The 19,893-nt window shown below is 43.0% G+C and overlaps 1 protein-coding gene across 1 annotated transcript in view; it reads left to right on the plus strand.

The window, feature by feature from the left end:
- LOC139372783 (regulating synaptic membrane exocytosis protein 3-like) overlaps window positions 1–9,809 on the plus strand; it is a 67,614-nt gene extending 57,805 nt beyond the window's left edge. The window contains exons 3-7 of the mRNA XM_071112587.1: window positions 237–378; window positions 588–700; window positions 2,398–2,499; window positions 5,367–5,506; window positions 9,600–9,809. Coding sequence (XP_070968688.1) covers window positions 237–378; window positions 588–700; window positions 2,398–2,499; window positions 5,367–5,506; window positions 9,600–9,809 — 707 coding nt within the window. The remainder of the gene's footprint in view (window positions 1–236; window positions 379–587; window positions 701–2,397; window positions 2,500–5,366; window positions 5,507–9,599) is intronic.
- Window positions 9,810–19,893: the final 10,084 nt, after the last annotated feature.

The raw sequence follows: 19,893 nt of genomic DNA on the forward strand, positions 1-19,893 counted from the left end.
ATAAAGAGATAATAAAGGGAGAATATAGAGAGAATATAAAGAGAATATAGAGAGAATATAGAGAGAATGAAGAGAGAATGAAGAGAGAATATAGAGAGAATATAGAGAGAATGAAGAGATAATAAAGTGACTCAGTGTCAGATACAGTTACTAGAAGTCTTCAGAACGGTCTTGATCGGTCCTCGAACCCCTAACCTTTAACTTCTAACCCCTGACCTCTTACCTCTCATCTCCAGAAGAACGAGTGAAGAAGCTGCGTGGTACGATCCGGCGGAGCACGGAGACGGGCATCGCTGTGGAGATGAGGAACCGGGTCACGCGACAGGGCAGTAAGGAGTCCACCGACGGCAGCACCAACTCCAACAGCTCTGACGGAACGTACGCTACTCATATATTACTCGTTCTCTTACTGCTGTACGTGAGCGTTGTACCTGCCTGTACCCAGCGGCCTGCTGCAGCTGTGGTTCAGTCCATGTCGTAGCCCGAACTGTCTCCAGCTACTCTACTGCTACACGTCATTAAATCACACCATTCCATCCATCAATCACTCATTCTATTCCTTTCACTCTCTCTTTTTCTCTCTCTAGGTTTATCTTCCCCCCCACTCGCATGGGTCCAGAGAGCCAGTTTAGTGACTTTCTGGATGGACTAGGCCCCGCCCAGATCGTAGGCCGACAGACACTAGCCACACCCTCCATGGGTAAGTCAAATCATTGAAGTCTCTCTGTCTGAAAACAGCTTCTGTGATGTGATAACTTAATATATGCCAAGACGCCATTAACATAGCTCCTCCCCCCTCTGTGTTTGCTGATCGTCAGATACCAGGTGGTATATGAATATGGAGATGGCTCTACATTAGATACCAGGTGGTAAATGAATATGGAGATGGCTCTACATTAGAGACCAGGTGGTATATGAATATGGAGATTGCTCTACATTAGATACCAGGTGGTATATGAATATGGAGATGGCTCTACATTAGATACCAGGTGGTATATGAATATGGAGATTGCTCTACATTAGATACCAGGTGGTATATGAATATGGAGATGGCTCTACATTAGATACCAGGTGGTGTGTGAATATGGAGATGGCTCTACATTAGATACCAGGTGGTATATGAATATGGAGATGGCTCTACATTAGATACCAGGTGGTGTGTGAATATGGAGATGGCTCTACATTAGATACCAGGTGGTATATGAATATGGAGATGGCTCTACATTAGATACCAGGTGGTATATGAATATGGAGATGGCTCTACATTAGATACCAGGTGGTATATGAGTATGGAGATGGCTCTACATTAGATACCAGGTGGTATATGAATATGGAGATGGCTCTACATTAGATACCAGGTGGTATATGAATATGGAGATGGCTCTACATTAGATACCAGGTGGTGTGTGAATATGGAGATGGCTCTACATTAGATACCAGGTGGTATATGAATATGGAGATTGCTCTACATTAGATACCTGGTGGTATATGAATATGGAGATGGCTCTACATTAGATACCAGGTGGTGTGTGAATATGGAGATGGCTCTACATTAGATACCAGGTGGTATATGAATATGGAGATGGCTCTACATTAGATACCAGGTGGTGTGTGAATATGGAGATGGCTCTACATATTTAATGAATTTTATGAAGGTATGTAAATATGAGTATTCTATGCCTAAATCACTTGGTAAATAATTGTGAGGACAGTGGAACAGACTACACGCTTTCTGTCTCTCCCTGCTGATCAACAGTGGTACTGCAGGCTGAAACTACACTTTCTGATCAGATACGACATGATAATATGGCCAGAATGTAACCTGATCTGACCCGGAGAAGGGTCCTGGCCTCTGTTCTGACCCGGAGAAGGGTTCTGGCCTCTGATCTGACCCGTAGAAGGGTTCTGGCCTCTGATCTGACCTGGAGAAGGGTTCTGGCCTCGGTTCTGACCTGGAGAAGGGTTCTGGCCTCTGATCTGACCTGGAGAAGGGTTCTGGCCTCTTATCTGACCTGGAGAAAGGTTCTGGCCTCTGATCTGACCTGGAGAAGGGTCCTGGCCTCTGACCTGACCCGGAGAAGGGTTCTGGCCTCTGATCTGACCTGGAGAAAGGTTCTGGCCTCTGATCTGACCTGGAGAAGGGTCCTGGCCTCTGATCTGACCCGGAGAAGGGTTCTGGCCTCTGATCTGACCCGGAGAAGGGTTCTGGCCTCTGATCTGACCCGTAGAAGGGTTCTGGCCTCTGATCTGACCCGGAGAAGGGTTCTGGCCTCTGATCTGACCCGTAGAAGGGTTCTGGCCTCTAACTAGGCACAGAGCTTTTCCTGGCCAGATTACTACATGCTAAGTAAAATCATCTGCCCCTAAACATGAGGAGTGTGTGTTGTCCTCCTGTAGGTGACATCCATGTGGGTATGGTGGACAGAGGAGGCCAGCTAGAGGTGGAGATCAACCAGGCCAGAGGACTGACCCCTAAACCAGGGTCAAAGAACATCCCAGGTACAACACAAAACTACAGATCTTTATTGTTCATTTAATCATCCCAGGCACTAAAAAAAACCGCCATAACTTTATTGTTAATCACAGCTACAATACAAACCTAAATCACTTTATTGTTAATCACAGGTACAATTACAAACCTACGTAACTTTATTGTTCATTTGAGGTGCAATACAAACCTACATACCTTTATTGTTAATCACAGGTACAATTACAAACCCAGGGAACTTTATTGTTCATTTGAGGTGCAATACAAACCTACATAACTTTATTGTTCATTTATTCATCACAGGTAAAATACAAACCTACATAACTTTATTGTTCATCTCTGGTACAATACAAACCTACGTAACTTTATTGTTCATCTCTGGTACAACACAAACCTACATAACTTTATTGTTCATACCAGGTACAATACAAACCTACATAACTTTATTGTTCATACCAGGTACAATACAAACCTACATAACTTTATTGTTCATACCAGGTACAATACAAACCTACATAACTTTATGAAAAAGAAAGGAGGACCAAAGCACTCTTCATCAAATTAATTAACATGCCTTTATTTTAAAACAAATTTCGGCTGCATGGCATTCGTCAGGAAGTTCAAAGATACGATAATTCTATGTCTTCTTTTTTATTGTTTTTTCCAAACAACCCTGAATGACGAGGGAGTGATTCCAGAATACATTCAGAAGTGAAATAGATATGTTATCGAGATGCATATTGAGGTTTAAAGTATTAGAGCTATTAGACACGACTAAGCCTTGAATAGGAGGGCAAAACGGTGAGAGTATAGTACACTAGATCACAGCCAACATGGACCACAGCAGTCCAATCATGGCAGAGGGCAATGTGTCCACAAGATGACAGCGAAGGGACCACAAAGACCCTACTTGAATGTTGAGAAATCCAGATCTTCATTTAAACCAGGGTACTTAGTGGCCTGTAGTTTGTAAATCCATATCTTTATTTAAACCAGGGGTATTTAGTGGCCTGTAGTTTGTAAATCCAGATCTCCATTTAAACCAGGGTACTTAGTGGCCTGTAGTTTGTAAATCCATATCTTTATTTAAACCAGGGTACTTAGTGGGCTGTAGTTTGTAAATCCCAAAACGTTCCCTTTAGTTGAGCTGTTTTACCCCCTGTTTTACACCAATCACCTACGAGTAGAGGGAGGAGGAAGGACCTCAGCTATAGGCTCTCCATCTTATTTTGGATGTGAGACATGTCCCTGTGTGTGTCTGTATCCCCTCTATCTCTCCTTACCTCCTACATGTCCCTGTGTGTGTCTGTATCCCCTCTCTATCCCTCCTTACCTCCCTCTATCCCTCCTTACCTCCTACATGTCCCTGTGTGTGTCTGTATCCCCTCTCTATCCCTCCTTACCTCCCTCTATCCCTCCTTACCTCTTACATGTCCCTGTGTGTGAGAGTGTGTGTCTGTATCCCCTCTCTATCCCTCCTTACATCCCTCTATCGCTCCTTACCTACCTACCTCCATCCCACCTTTCCTCTCTCTAGCCCCTCCATACCTCCCTCTAGCCCCTCCTTACCCCCCTATCCCTCCTTACCTCCCTCTATCCCCTCCTTACCTCCCTCTATCTCCTCCTTACCTCCCTCTATCTCCCCTTACCTCCCTCTATCCCCTCCTTACCTCCCTCTATCCCCTCCTTTCCTCCCTATATCCCCTCCTTACCTCCCTATATCCCCTCCTTACCTCCTTCTATCCCCTCCTTACTTCCCTATATCCCCTCCTTACCTCCCTATATCCCCTCCTTACCTCCCTCTATCCCCTCCTTTCCTCCCTATATCCCCTCCTTACCTCCCTATATCTCCTCCTTACCCCCCTCTACCCCCCCTTACCTCCCTCTATCCCTCCTTACCTCCCTCTATCTCCTCCTTACCTCCCTCTATCCCTCCTTACCTCCCTCTATCTCCTCCTTACCTCCTTCTATCCCCTCCTTACCCCCCTCTATCCCCCTCTTTCTCCCCAAATTTTGTGGAATCCAATTGGTAGTTACAGTCTTGTCTCATCACTGCAACTCTCGTATGGACTCAGGAGAGTGGCGAAGGTCGAGAGCCAGGCGTCCTCCGGAAACACAACCCAGCCGCACTGCTTCTTGACACAATGCCTGCTTAACCCAGAAGCCAGCCGCACCAATGTGTCGGAGGAAACACCGTACACCTGGCGACCGTGTCAGTGTGCGTCGCGCCCGGCCCACCACAGGAGTCACTAAAGCGCAATGGGACAAGGACATCCCGACCGGCCAAAACGCTCCTTTAACCCGGGCGACGCTGGGCCAATTGTGCATCGCCTTACGGGTTCTCCTGGTCGCGGCCGGGTTGAGAAACAGCCCGGGATCGAAGTCGGATCTGTAGTGATGCCTCAAGCATTGCAGTGCCTTAGACCCCTGAGGCCCACCTCTTCTCTAATAGAGGCCGGAATGTGATCAATACCCATAGCTTGTAGGGAGGCACGGTTGCCATGGTGCCTTGCCGTCATTGTAGCGCATCACTTTGGATCGTTCCACCATTTATTGTTCATTATAATTTGAATGTTCTCTGCTTCAGCGCTGTATCTTTGTACTGGTGAATCACGAGGAACCACCCCCCCCCCCCCCCACCCCCCACCACCCTCCACAACAAGTAATCTGGTGGAAACACAATTTTTTTAAACATCTGTAGGTGATTCACCCTAAATTAACACTGATCTCACTGACGCACATCAAACTTTAATTAAAATAACTTGTTGTTCATTTCTTGTGCACGGACTAGTCACAGGTTAGATTTGAATAGAAAAAAAACTTTATTGTTCATCCTGACCAGTCACAGAGGTTAATTTCCAGCATAAATTTCCTGCAGCGACCTACGTGAAGGTGTATGTGTTGGAGAATGGGGCGTGTCTGGCTAAGAAGAAGACCAGAGTGGTGAAGAAGACTCTAGACCCGTTATACCAACAGGCCCTGCTGTTTGAAGAGAGTCCTCAGGCCAAAGTCCTCCAGGTTAATACCTATATTAATTATATAATATGATCTAGTGATTTGAGAACTCCATGTGCTCATCTTACATGGCCAGATATATTGTATTTCACTACTAGATCTGTATTTAATGACTTATAGTTTATTCGGAAAGTGTTCAGACCCCTGGATTTTTTTCTATGTTACAACCTCAATCTAAAATGGATTAAATGATATGTTTTACCTCATCAATCTACACACAATACCCCATAATGACATCACAATACCTCATAATGACATCACAATACCCCTTAATGACATCACAATACCCCATAATGACATCACAATACCCCATAATGACATCACAATACCCCATAATGACATCACAATACCCCATAATGACATCACAATACCCCATAAGAACATCACAATACCCCATAATGACATCACAATACCCCATAATGACATCACAATACCCCATAATGACATCACACCCCATAAGGACATCACAATACCCCATAATAACATCACAATACCCCATAATGACATCACACCCCATAAGGACATCACAATACCCCATAATGACATCACAATACCCCATAATTACATCACAATACCCCATAATGACATCACAATACCCCATAAGAACATCACAATACCCCATAATGACATCACAATACCCCATAATGACATCACAATACCCCATAATGACATCACACCCCATAAGGACATAATAATACCCCATAATGACATCACAATACCCCATAAGGACATCACAATACCCCATAATGACATCACAATACCCCATAAGGACATCACAAGACCCCATAATGACATCACAATACCCCATAATGACATCACACCCCATAAGGACATCACAATACCCCATAATGACATCACAATACCCCATAATGACATCACACCCCATAAGGACATCACAATAACCCATAATGACATCACAATACCCCATAATGACATCACAATACCCATAATGACATCACAATACCCCATAATGACATCACAATACCCCATAATGACATCACAATACCCCATAAGGACATCACAATACCCCATAATGACATCACAATACCACATAATGACATCACAATACCCCATAATAACATCACAATACCCCATAATGACATCACAATACCCCATAATGACATCACAATACCCCATAATGACATCACAATACCCCATAATGACATCACAATACCCCATAATGACATCACAATACCCCATAATGACATCACAATACCCCATAATGACATCACAATACCCCATAATTACATCACAATACCCCATAATGACATCACAATACCCCATAAGAACATCACAATACCCCATAATGACATCACAATACCCCATAATGACATCACACCCCATAAGGACATCATAATACCCCATAATGACATCACAATACCCCATAAGGACATCACAATACCCCATAATGACATCACACCCCTTAATGACATCACACTACCCATAATGACATCACAATACCTCATAATGACATCACAATACCTCATAATGACATCACAATACCTCATAATGACATCACAATACCCCATAATGACATCACAATACCTCATAATGACATCACAATACCTCATAATGACATCACAATACCCCATAATGACATCACACTACCCATAATGACATCACAATACCTCATAATGACATCACGACATCACACCCATAAGGACATCACAATACCCCATAATGACATCACACTACCCATAATGACATCACAATACCTCATAATGTCATCACGACATCACACCCATAAGGACATCACAATACCCCATAATGACATCACACCCCATAATGACATCACAATACCCCATAATGACATCACAATACCCCATAATGATATCACAATACCCCATAATGACATCACAATACCCCATAAGGACATCACAATACCCCATAATGACATCACAATACCACATAATGACATCACAATACCCCATAATAACATCACAATACCCCATAATGACATCACAATACCCCACAATGACATCACAATACCCCATAATGACATCACAATACCCCATAATGACATCACAATACCCCATAATGACATCACAATACCCCATAATGACATCACAATACCCCATAATGACATCACAATACCTCATAATGTCATCACGACATCACACCCATAAGGACATCACAATACCCCATAATGACATCACACCCCATAATGACATCACAATACCCCATAATGACATCACAATACCCCATAATTACATCACAATACCCCATAATGACATCACAAAACCCCATAAGAACATCACAATACCCCATAATGACATCACACCCCATAAGGACATCAAAATACCCCATAATGACATCACAATACCCCATAAGGACATCACAATACCCCATAATGACATCACAATACCCCATAATGACATCACAATACCCCATAATGACATCACACTACCCATATCGACATCACAATACCTCATAATGACATCACGACATCACACCCATAAGGACATCACAATACCCCATAATGACATCACACTACCCATAATGACATCACAATACCTCATAATGACATCACGACATCACACCCATAAGGACATCACAATACCCCATAATGACATCACACCCCATAATGACATCACAATACCCCATAATGACATCACAATACCCCATAATGACATCACAATACCCCATAATGACATCACAATACCCCATAATGACATCACAATACCACATAAGGACATCACAATACCCCATAATGACATCACAATACCCCATAATGACATCACAATACTGCATAATGACATCACAATACCGCATAATGACATCACAATACCCCATAATGACATCACAATACCCCATAATGACATCATAATACCCCATAATGACATCACAATACCTCATAATGACATCACAATACCCCATAATGACATCATAATACCCCATAATGACATCACAATACCGCATAATGACATCACAATACCTCATAATGACATCACAATAACCCATAATGACATCACAATACCGCATAATGACATCACAATACCACATAATGACATCACAATACCGCATAATGACATCACAATACCCCATAATAACATCATAATACCCCATAATGACATCACAATACCGCATAATGACATCACAATACCCCATAATGACATCACAATACCACATAATGACATCACAATACCGCATAATGACATCATAATACCCCATAATGACATCACAATACCACATAATGACATCACAATACCGCATAATGACAAAGCGAAAACAGTTTTTTTTGATATTTTTGCGAATCTATTAAAATAAAAAAACAGAAATACCTTATTTACATCAGTATTCAGACCCTTTGCTATGAGACTCTAAATTGAGCTCGGGTGCATCCTGTTTCCATTGATCATCCTTGAGATGTTTCTACAACTTGATTGGAGTCCACCTGTGGTAAATTCATTTGATTGGACATGATTTGGAAAGGCGCACACCTGTCTATATAAAAGGTCCCACAGCATGTCAGAGCAAAAATCAAGCCAAGAGGTTGAAGGAATTGTCCGTAGAGCCACGAGACAGGATTGTGTCGAGGTACAGATGGCTCCAAAACATTCTGCAGCATTGAAGGTCCCCAAGAACACAGTGGCCTCCATCATTCTTAAATTGAATAAGTTTGGGACGACCAAGACTAGAGCTGGCCGCCCAGACAAACTTATGCAAAAGTGATATTTTTTTTTTTTTTTTAATTTGCAAAAATTAATTAATTAACAATTTGCTTTGTCATTATGGGGATTTATGTGTAGATTGACGAGGGGGAAAAAATGATTTAATACATTTTAGAATAAGAATGTACCGTAACAAAATTTGGAAAAAGTCAAGGGGCCTGAATACTTTCCAAAATGCATTGTAATTTTCTTGAATCTCTTGCAGCGATACAATATTTTGGTTAGCTAATCAAAGCATTGACTTAATTTCCTCTCTCTCTCTCTCTCTCTCTCTCTCTGTCTCTCCCTCCCTCTCCCTCTCCCTCTCCCTCTCTCTCTCCCTCTCTCCCTCTCTCTCTCTCTCTCTCTCTCTCTCTCTGTCTCTCTCCCTCTCTCTCTCTCTCTCTCTCTCTCTCTCTCTCTCTCTCCCTCTCTCTCTCTCCCAGGTGATTGTGTGGGGTGACTATGGGCGGATGGACCACAAGTGTTTCATGGGCATGGCTCAGATCATGCTGGATGAGTTGGACCTTGGTGCCACGGTGAGCGGATGGTACAAGCTGTTCCCCACCTCGTCTCTGGCTGACATCGGACCCCTCACACGACGACTGTCCCAGTCCTCACTGGAGAGCTGTGCCACCAGCCCCTCCTGTAGCTAGACAGAGAGAACTATATAGTACACACACACACACACACACACACACACACACACACACACACACACACACATACACACACACACACAGATCCTCAGATCCATCCCCATAACTACGTCAGATAACATGATTTACCAGAGCATTGCATTATAGTAGCGTTACTTACTGCCCAATATCCCTGTCCCCTGTTCCCTGTCCCATTTCAGAATCCCTGTCCACTGCCTCCTGTCCCGTCTCAGAATCCCTGTCCCCTGTTCCCTGTCCCATTTCAGAATCCCTGTCCCCTGCCTCCTGTCCCGTCTCAGAATCCCTGCCCCCTGCCTCCTGTCCCATTTCAGAATCCCTGTCCCCTGCCTCCTGTCCCGTCTCAGAATCCCTGTCCCCTCTCAGAGTCCCTGTCCCCTCTCAGAATCCCTGTCTCCTGCCTCCTGTCCCGTCTCAGAATCCCTGTCCCCTGTTCCCTGTCCCATTTCAGAATCCCTGTCCCCTGCCTCCTGTCCCGTCTCAGAATCCCTGTCCCATTTCAGAATCCCTGTCCCCTGCCCCCTGTCCCATCTCAGAATCTCTGTCCCCTCTCAGAATCCCTGTCCCCTGTCCCATATCAGAATCCCTGTCCCATCTCAGAATCCCTGTCCCATCTCAGAATCCCTGCCCCCTCTCAGAATCCCTGCCCCCTCTCAGAATCCCTGTCCCCTGTCCCATCTCAGAATCCCTGTCCCCTCTCAGAATCCCTGTCCCATCTCAGAATCCCTGTCCCCTGCCCCCTGTCCCGTCTCAGAATCCCTGTCCCATCTCAGAATCCCTGTCCCATCTCAGAATCCCTGTCCCATCACAGAATCCCTGTCCCATCTCAGAATCCCTGTCCCATCTCAGAATCCCTGTCCCATCTCAGAATCCCTGTCCCCTGTCCCATCTCAGAATCCCTGTCCCATCTCAGAATCCCTGCCCCCTGTCCCCTGTCCCCTCTCAGAATCCCTGTCCCATCTCAGAATCCCTGTCCCCTGTCCCCTCTCAGAATCCCTGTCCCATCTCAGAATCCCTGTCCCCTGTCCCATCTCAGAATCCCTCTCCCATCTCAGAATCCCTGTCCCCTGTCCCATCTCAGAATCCCTGTCCCCTGTCCTGTCTCAGAATCCCTGTCCCATCTCAGAATCCCTGTCCCCTCTCAGAATCCCTGTCCCCTCTCAGAATCCCTGCCTCCTGTCCCGTCTCAGAATCCCTGCCCCGTTGAGTGGATGCCCCATTCGACATTCCCTGATCCCAGAATTCCAAGGTTGTGTCCCAAAATGGCAGCCTATTCCCTCTATAGTTAACTACTACTGACCAGAGGGAAAAGGGTGCCATTTGGGACACAAGTCAAGGCACTACTTCTCATCCCAGGGTCAGGTCATTCCGAAACCAGTTTTTAAACTCTCTATGCCAAACTAAGAAGAAAAACGACTTTATTTTTTAAAACCAAAGCAATTTTTATTGTTACTATCAGGAGTGCTAGTTATACAATATCTACGTATTGATATGTAGCAGAGTCTATGAGTTAGAAGGAATGCAATATCTACGTACTGATATGTAGCAGAGTCTATGAGTTAGAAGGAATGCAAACATTGTGTTTAAGCTCTTCTAAAAACACACAGGCTGAACAGGAGAAAGAAAGGCCACGTTATTAACACAAATCGACAGGATGTTTACATAATCACTATTATGTGAGGTAGCAGCGCTAATCTTCTCATTTTCACAAGCCAGAGTTAATAAGTATATAGATGTTAGATAGATAAAATATAGAGATGTGTGTTCATGTGTGTGTTGGCTGCATCCTACACGTTTGCTTGCAACCCTTATTGAGACATTTTAAAGTTTTTTTGTTGTTGTTTTTTTTGCTTGCCTTTAAGACTCTAATCAGATATGTAGATGCTACTTTATTTATTTAGCTAATCAGTCACTGTCTAAAGAACATGAAGAACGTAACACTCGAGTTTTAGGAGATGGAGGGACATCGTTTCCATACAGAACAAACAAATTCCAAACCTACCAGCAATCTCTCGTAAATAAGCGGCGTTGTGGGACACAGGAGGACCAACAGACAAACTGACAGGAACCATTCTCCTCCTTCCGCAAGAGCATTGAACTCAAAGGCTTCTGGGTAGTCTGGGCTATAGTCGTCGGTCATTGTAGACCCTGTTAGTACGAACCACACTGGACTTCATATTCCAGAGGCGATACTGTTTGCTTCTGCCCCACAACATGTCTACTGTAAAGACCAGCACCTTTTGGATCAACTTCCTCTTGATTTCCTGTTTAAGTTTCTTATCTTCACTTCCTGTTTCTGACCGTAATTAGGAAGTGGGAAGCATTGGTAAGATAGAAGTCTTTCTGATGTCTGTGGTAGGATCTCCCACCCAGGACACACCCACGCATGGATGTCCCCCAAAACACATAGGCCGGTGTCTGATTAATGGGTACTGACTGCCACCTGGGTCAACATTACACTTTAGCCCCTGAGGTTATGTGGTCACGTCACTGTTCTCTCAGCAATGTAAACCCCAGCAGCACAGATATATATTGTATTCTCAAGTACCTTCAACAACCAGTAGATGGTGTCTGATTAGTTCCTGTTCAACCAGTAGATGCCATCTGATTAGTTCCTGTTCAACCAGTAGTTGACATCTGATTAGTTCCTGTTCAACCAGTAGTTGACATCTGATTAGTTCCTGTTCAACCAGTAGATGGCGTCTGATTAGTTCCTGTTCAACCAGTAGATGCCATCTGATTAGTTCCTGTTCAACCAGTAGATGGCGTCTGATTAGTTCCTGTTCAAACAGTAGATGACATCTGATTAGTTCCTGTTCAACCAGTAGTTGACATCTGATTAGTTCCTGTTCAAACAGTAGATGACATCTGATTAGTTCCCGTTCAAACAGTAGTTGACATCTGATTAGTTCCTGTTCAACCAGTAGTAGACATCTGATTAGTTCCTGTTCAAACAGTAGTTGACATCTGATTAGTTCCTGTTCAAACAGTAGATGACATCTGATTAGTTCCTGCACAAGCTCAAACTCAAAGTGTATTGTGATCTCATTTGCTGATATGGACATTTCTCCTGGTCAACAGTTTCGCATATCATCATGGGATCTGGACACACCGATCACTTATTGGCCAGGACTCTTATACCTCTTCTTAAATCAGCCCTCTCTAAATTCTTATTGATTGCTGCTACACGCACACAATCATGTGATTATTGTGAATAAGTCAGATTAATATAATAGTTTGTTTAAATGTTTACATGCTTTGTAAGAAGAACAATTTCCCTAATAATCCCGTTTACATGGACACATCTGAAATCAGACGATGGGATTTTGTTGATAAAAACAGGAACATTTCCAATCCAAATAATTGTTCTACCAGAGCAACCGGGTTATTTTTGCAAAAGCCAATTTGATTCTGAGCATGGACATATAACGTTTGTTTGTCAAAACCATTTCTAAGATGATACATACTACTACACAGGTTTTTCTGTGTTCACTCAGACATAAAAGGAGGGCTTGAGCTGCTGGCAGATCAAATACACAGCTGGAACAACGCCGATTCAGCTGTTTACACGTCCCAATAATTTGAACGTTTGCTCAGAAAATCAGGAAATGCTTACTTCGATTTTAACCGTACACCGATTAAGATAGTAATGTGTGTACATGCTTTTTCCATACTCAACCTTCTGCCATAATGAGTTGAATATGGCATCTGTTCGGGCAATACTTTTTGGGGTGGAAGGTAGCCTAGTGGTTAGAGCAGGTAGCCTAGTGGTTAGTGGAAGGTAGCCTAGTGGTTAGAGGCAGGTAACCTAGTGGTTAGAGCAGGTAGCCTAGTGGTTAGAGGCAGGTAGTCTAGTGGTTAGAGGCAGGTAGCCTAGTGGTTAGAGCAGGTAGCCTAGTGATTAGAGCAGGTAGCCTAGTGGTTAGAGCAGGTAGTCTGGTGGTTAGAGCAGGTAGCCTAGTGGTTAGAGCAGGTAGCCTAGTGGTTAGAGGCAGGTAGCCTAGTGGTTAGAGCAGGTAGCCTAGTGGTTAGAGCAGGTAGTCTGGTGGTTAGAGCAGGTAGTCTGGTGGTTAGAGCAGGTAGCCTAGTGGTTAGAGGCAGGTAGCCTAGTGGTTAGAGCAGGTAGCCTAGTGGTTAGAGGCAGGTGGCCTAGTGGTTAGAGCAGGTAGCCTAGTGGTTAGAGCAGGTAGTCTAGTGGTTAGAGCAGGTAGCCTAGTGGTTAGAGCAGGTAGCCTAGTGGTTAGAGGCAGGTAGTCTAGTGGTTAGAGGCAGGTAGTATATTGGGTAGAGCAGATAGCCTAGTGGTTAGAGGAAGGTAGTCTAGTGGTTAGAGCAGGTAGCCTAGTGGTTAGAGCAGGTAGCCTAGTGGTTAGAGGCAGGTAGCCTAGTGGTTAGAGGCAGGTAGCCTAGTGGTTAGAGCAGGTAGCCTAGTAGTTAGAGGAGACAGGTAGCCTAGTGGTTAGAGCAGGTAGCCTAGTGGTTAGAGCAGGTAGTCTAGTGGTTAGAGGCAGGTAGTCTAGTGGTTAGAGGCAGGTAACCTAGTGGTTAGAGCAGGTAGCCTAGTGGCTAGAGCAGGTAGCCTAGTGGTTAGAGCAGGTAGTCTAGTGGTTAGAGCAGGTAGCCTAGTGGCTAGAGCAGGTAGTCTAGTGGTTAGAGCAGGTAGCCTAGTGGTTAGAGCAGGTAGTCTAGTGGTTAGAGCAGGTAGCCTAGTGGTTAGAGCAGGTAGTCTAGTGGTTAGAGCAGGTAGTCTAGTGGTTAGAGGCAGGTAGCCTAGTGGTTAGAGCATTGGGCCAGTAACCAGCAGGTAGCCTAGTGGTTAGAGCAGGTAGCCTAGTGGTTAGAGCATTGGGCCAGTAACCAGCAGGTAGCCTAGTGGTTAGAGCAGGTAGCCTAGTGGTTAGAGTGTTGGGCCAGTAACTGAAAGGTTGCTGGATTGAATCCCCGAGCTGACGAGGTAAAAAATAATGTCGCTCTGCCCCCTGAACAGGCAGTTAATTAACCCACTGTTCCTAGGCTGTCATTAAAAATAAGAATTTGTTCTTAACTGACTTGCCTAGTTAAATAAAACAACAAATTAAATATCACATTATTTGTGTGCATGTAAATGTACTCAATGTTTCTAATGTCCTATGCTAGTTGGCTGCAATGACCAAACTTCCATCGTGAAAAATATTTCAACAAATGTTGTTAACGCTGTTGATTGACTGAATTTCAGTTCAGAGTTAAATTTATCACATGCTTTCATGGAGACATTGCATACGCAACAAATAATGACATGAAGGAATTCTTCACGCAGTAGCTTTTATTTTGTGACCAGGAGGAATATCATTGAGACCAAACATGCCCATTTAAGATGAAGGCTGGCATATCGTAAACAATCTTTAGTGGTTCTGTAGATACCGGCCATTGGAACCTGTTGTGATGAGAGATTCTGGAGACACTGGCCATTGGAACCTGTTGTGGAGATAGATTCTGTAGACTCTGGCCATTGGAACCTGCTGTTGAGAGAGATTCTGTAGACTCTGGCCATTGGAACCTGCTGTTGAGAGAGATTCTGTAGACTCTGGCCATTGGAACCTGCTGTTGATAGAGATTCTGTAGACTCTGGCCATTGGAACCTGCTGTTGAGAGAGATTCTGTAGACTCTGGCCATTGGAACCTGCTGTTGAGAGAGATTCTGTAGATACTGGCCATTGGAACCTGCTGTTGAGAGAGATTCTGGAGACACTGGCCATTGGAACCTGCTGTGGAGAGAGATTCTGTAGACACTGCCCATTGGAACCTGTTGTGGAGAGAGATTCTGTAGATACTGGCCATTGGAACCTGCTGTAGAGAGAGATTCTGGAGACACTGGCCATTGGAACCTGCTGTAGAGAGAGATTCTGTTGATACCGGCCATTGGAACCTGCTGAGGAGAGAGATTCTGGAGACACTGGCCATTGGAACCTGCTGTGGAGAGAGACAGACAAAGACATTCCCGGGAACAGTTTAAACTCTGTTCAAGAATAGCATTTGACATTCTTATCAAATGTCTTATCTCACAGTTTTGTCAGCACTTTATCGTTAGTGTTGATTGTTATATTTAGTCAGGGCTATGGAGCACTTTTTCTCTCAATCAGTTGAATAATGTACTGTCATGTTTATGAAGTAGTTTTAAATGTACTTTATTTATATATATATATATATATAATGTGGACAGCTGGCACGACGTATTTGTATTTGTTTTCTTCAACGAATTGCACGAGTGACTGCTGATAGAAACACAAATATGTTTATTGGAAAGAGGAGAGGAAAGGAAAAAAGACAAACGCAACGAAACTTCTATTGAAATAACTTTAACACTGTTTAAATGAAAACAAGAAGAACAGCTGGATCTTTAGTCCCGTTGAACTATTGAAAATGTCTCTGTAGATATTTTGCGATTGACGTGTTTGGGAACTCGTATGAGGTTGCATGGCTCCCGTAAATATATATTGAGTAGCTAGTAGCTACACAATTTTCACAACAGAACTTAAGAAGTTTGAAAAGAGGAAGAGTGTGAATGTATAGTACCAGTCAAAAGTCAAACGAGTCTACAAAAGCTGTCATCAAGGCAAAAAGGTGGCTACTTTGAAGAATCTCAAATATAAAAATTATATTTTGATTTGTTTAACACTTTTTTTTGGTTGCTACATGATTCCGTATGTGTTATTTCATAGTTTTGATGTCTTAAATATTATTATACAATGTAGAAAAATAGTAATAAAAACAAAAACGAAAAACTCTGCAATGAGTAGGTGTGTCCAAACTGTTGACTGGTACTATATGTGTCCCCTAATATAAAGAGACTGCTCCTTTTCATAAGTATATAAGGTATTTTCCGAGCGTGTCCGAAATGGAGGCCATTATTGCTACCAAAAAAGGAACAGTGTTGACATATTGCTTTTCTCCAAAAGTATAGTAGTAGTAGTGTGATTTGTCTTTGAAATGATATGTATTGCTTGAACTATGTGATGTTTATTAATTCAAAGATCAGACAGAAGGGCCAAAGGTCATATGTCAGCTACTGAAGAATGTGTAGTTATTTGTTATTAGGGCCACCTGTAAATTCTACTTCACTCGAGTTGTGGCACAATTACCTGTTAGTAGAAAACCCAAGCATTGATATATGCTGAGTTGCAGACGTGGTCAGGCATTGTTACGTTGGTTCATTTTACTTTACAGTCCACCTGGTGTATTCTTACATTTACATGGTCAAACGTTGGGTTTCTTTGGTACCAGTAACACAAATGTTTTGAATAATTTTTATTAAGTACCATGCAGAAAAACTGGCTTAACTGAAAGCACCAAGACTGTTAAAATGAAGCAACAGGACTGTAAAGTAAAGCAACATGACTGTAAAGTAAAGCAACAGGACTGTAAAGCAACAGGACTGTTAAAGTGAAGCAACAGGACTGTAAAGTAAGCAACAGGACTGTAAAGCAACAGGACTGTTAAAGTGAAGCAACAGGACTGTAAAGTGAAGCCACAGGACTGTAAAGTTAAGCAACAGGACTGTAAAGTAAAGCAACAGGACTGTAAAGGGAAGCAACAGGACTGTAAAGCAACAGGACTAAAGTGAAGCAACAGGACTGTAAAGTAAAGCAACAGGACTGTAAAGCAACAGGACTGTAAAGCAACATGACTGTAAAGTAAAGCAACATGACTGTAAAGTAAAGCAACATGACTGTAAAGTAAAGCAACAGGACTGTAAAGTAAAGCAACATGACTGTAAAGCAACATGACTGTAAAGCAACAGGACTGTAAAGCAACAGGACTGTAAAGTGAACCAACAGGACTGTAAAGTAAAGCAACAGGACTGTAAAGTAAAGCAACAGGACTGTAAAGCAACAGGACTGTAAAGTAAACCAACAGGACTGTAGAGTAAAGCAACAGGACTGTAAAGTAAAGCAACAGGACTGTGAAGTGAACCAACAGGACTGTAAAGTAAAGCAACAGGACTGTAAAGCAACAGGACTGTAAAGTAAAGCTACAGGACTGTAAAGTAGAGCAACAGGACTGTTAAGAAGCAGGACTGTAAAGTAAACCAACATGACTGTAAAGTAAAGCAACATGACTGTAAAGTAAAGCAACAGGACTGTAAAGTAAAGCAACAGGACTGTTAAGGTGAAGCAACAGGACTGTAAAGTAAAGCAACAGGACTGTAAAGTAAAGCAACAGGACTGTGAAGTGAACCAACAGGACTGTAAAGTAAAGAAACAGGACTGTAAAGCAACAGGACTGTAAAGTAAAGCTACAGGACTGTAAAGTAGAGCAACAGGACTGTTAAGCAGCAGGACTGTAAAGTAAACCAACAGGACTTTAGAGTAAAGCAACAGGACTGTAAAGTAAAGCAACAGGACTGTGAAGTGAACCAACAGGACTGTAAAGTAAAGCAACAGGACTGTAATGCAACAGGACTGTAAAGCAACAGGACTGTAAAGTAAAGCAACAGGACTGTTAAGTAAAGCAACAGGACTGTTAAAGGAAAGCAACAGGACTGTAAAGTAAAGCAACAGGACTGTAAAGCAACAGGACTGTAAAGTAAAGCAACAGGACTGTTAAGTAAAGCAACAGGACTGTAAAGTAAAGCAACAGGACTGTTAAGTAAAGCAACAGGACTGTTAAAGGAAAGCAACATGACTGTAAAGTAAAGCAACAGGACTGTAAAGCAACAGGACTGTAAAGTTAAGCAAGGGACTGTAAAGTTAAGCAACAGGACTGTAAAGCAACAGGACTGTAAAGCAACTGGACTGTAAAGTAAAGCAACAGGACTGTAAATCAACAGGACTGTAAAGTGAACCAACAGGACTGTAAAGTAAAGCAACAGGACTGTAAAGCAACAGGACTGTAAAGTAAAGCAACAGGACTGTAAAGTAAAGCAACAGGACTGTTAAAGGAAAGCAACAGGACTGTAAAGTAAAGCAACAGGACTGTAAAGCAACAGGACTGTAAAGTAAAGCAACAGGACTGTTAAAGGAAAGCAACAGGACTGTAAAGTAAAGCAACAGGACTGTAAATCAACAGGACTGTAAAGCAAAAGGACTGTAAAGTAAAGCAACAGGACTGTAAAGTAAAGCAACAGGACTGTAAAGTAAAGCAACAGGACTGTAAAGTGAACCAACAGGACTGTAAAGTAAAGCAAAATGACTGTAAAGCAGCAGGACTGTAAAGCAACAGGACTGTAAAGTAAAGCAACAGGACTGTAAAGTAAAGCAACAGGACTGTAAAGTAAAGCAACAGGACTGTAAATCAACAGGACTGTAAAGTAAAGCAACATGACTGTAAAGTAAAGCAACAGGAATGTAAAGTAAAGCAACAGGACTGTAAAGCAACAGGACTGTAAAGTAAAGCAACAGGACTGTAAAGCAACAGGACTGTAAAGTAAAGCAACAGGACTGTTAAAGGAAAGAGTTTTATGTATCAGGTAGAGCATCTCTGCTGAAAGGGGATGATGGTCTTTGTGAGTGAGTTGAGCTGGGTGACGTCATGACATCGAGTCCTCGTCAGAAGGATGACCTTAGCACATTGCTCCTAGACACTGATCTTGGTTCAGTTTAGCATTTCCCCCACTAATGGTTAAGGTTAGGATTAGGGAAGGGGAAGCTGATCCTAGATCTGTACCCAGGGGAAACTTCACCTTGGAGCTGGATGGATGGTTGTAGAGTGTTGATGTCTTCATTCAAGCAAAAATGGATTGTCAACACAGGGTTTGATGAGAGTGATTTAGTGAGAATAAGCATATGTGTGAGTGTGTGAGAGACATAGCAGAGAGGCTGACAATCAGAAAGGGGAAAAAGTGGATAGTAGTTTGTTTGTATTTTCGTGCATGGCTTGGCATGTGACGGAATGTTGATGCTCCTGAACAGGGAGTTAGAATGAACGGGGTATATTGACTATTTGCAGCTATGCTTTGTCAATGTTGAAGAGCCAGATATATTCTCCTGCATCTGTTTAGCCACAGCTTTAAGATACTACACAGTGAAGTGGTGAATGTCTCCCCCATACACTGACGATGTCTCCTGTCGTGGTTAAATAAGAGCCA

This window comes from Oncorhynchus clarkii, chromosome 18 (genome assembly GCF_045791955.1).
Source record: "Oncorhynchus clarkii lewisi isolate Uvic-CL-2024 chromosome 18, UVic_Ocla_1.0, whole genome shotgun sequence".
NCBI lineage: Eukaryota > Metazoa > Chordata > Actinopteri > Salmoniformes > Salmonidae > Oncorhynchus > Oncorhynchus clarkii.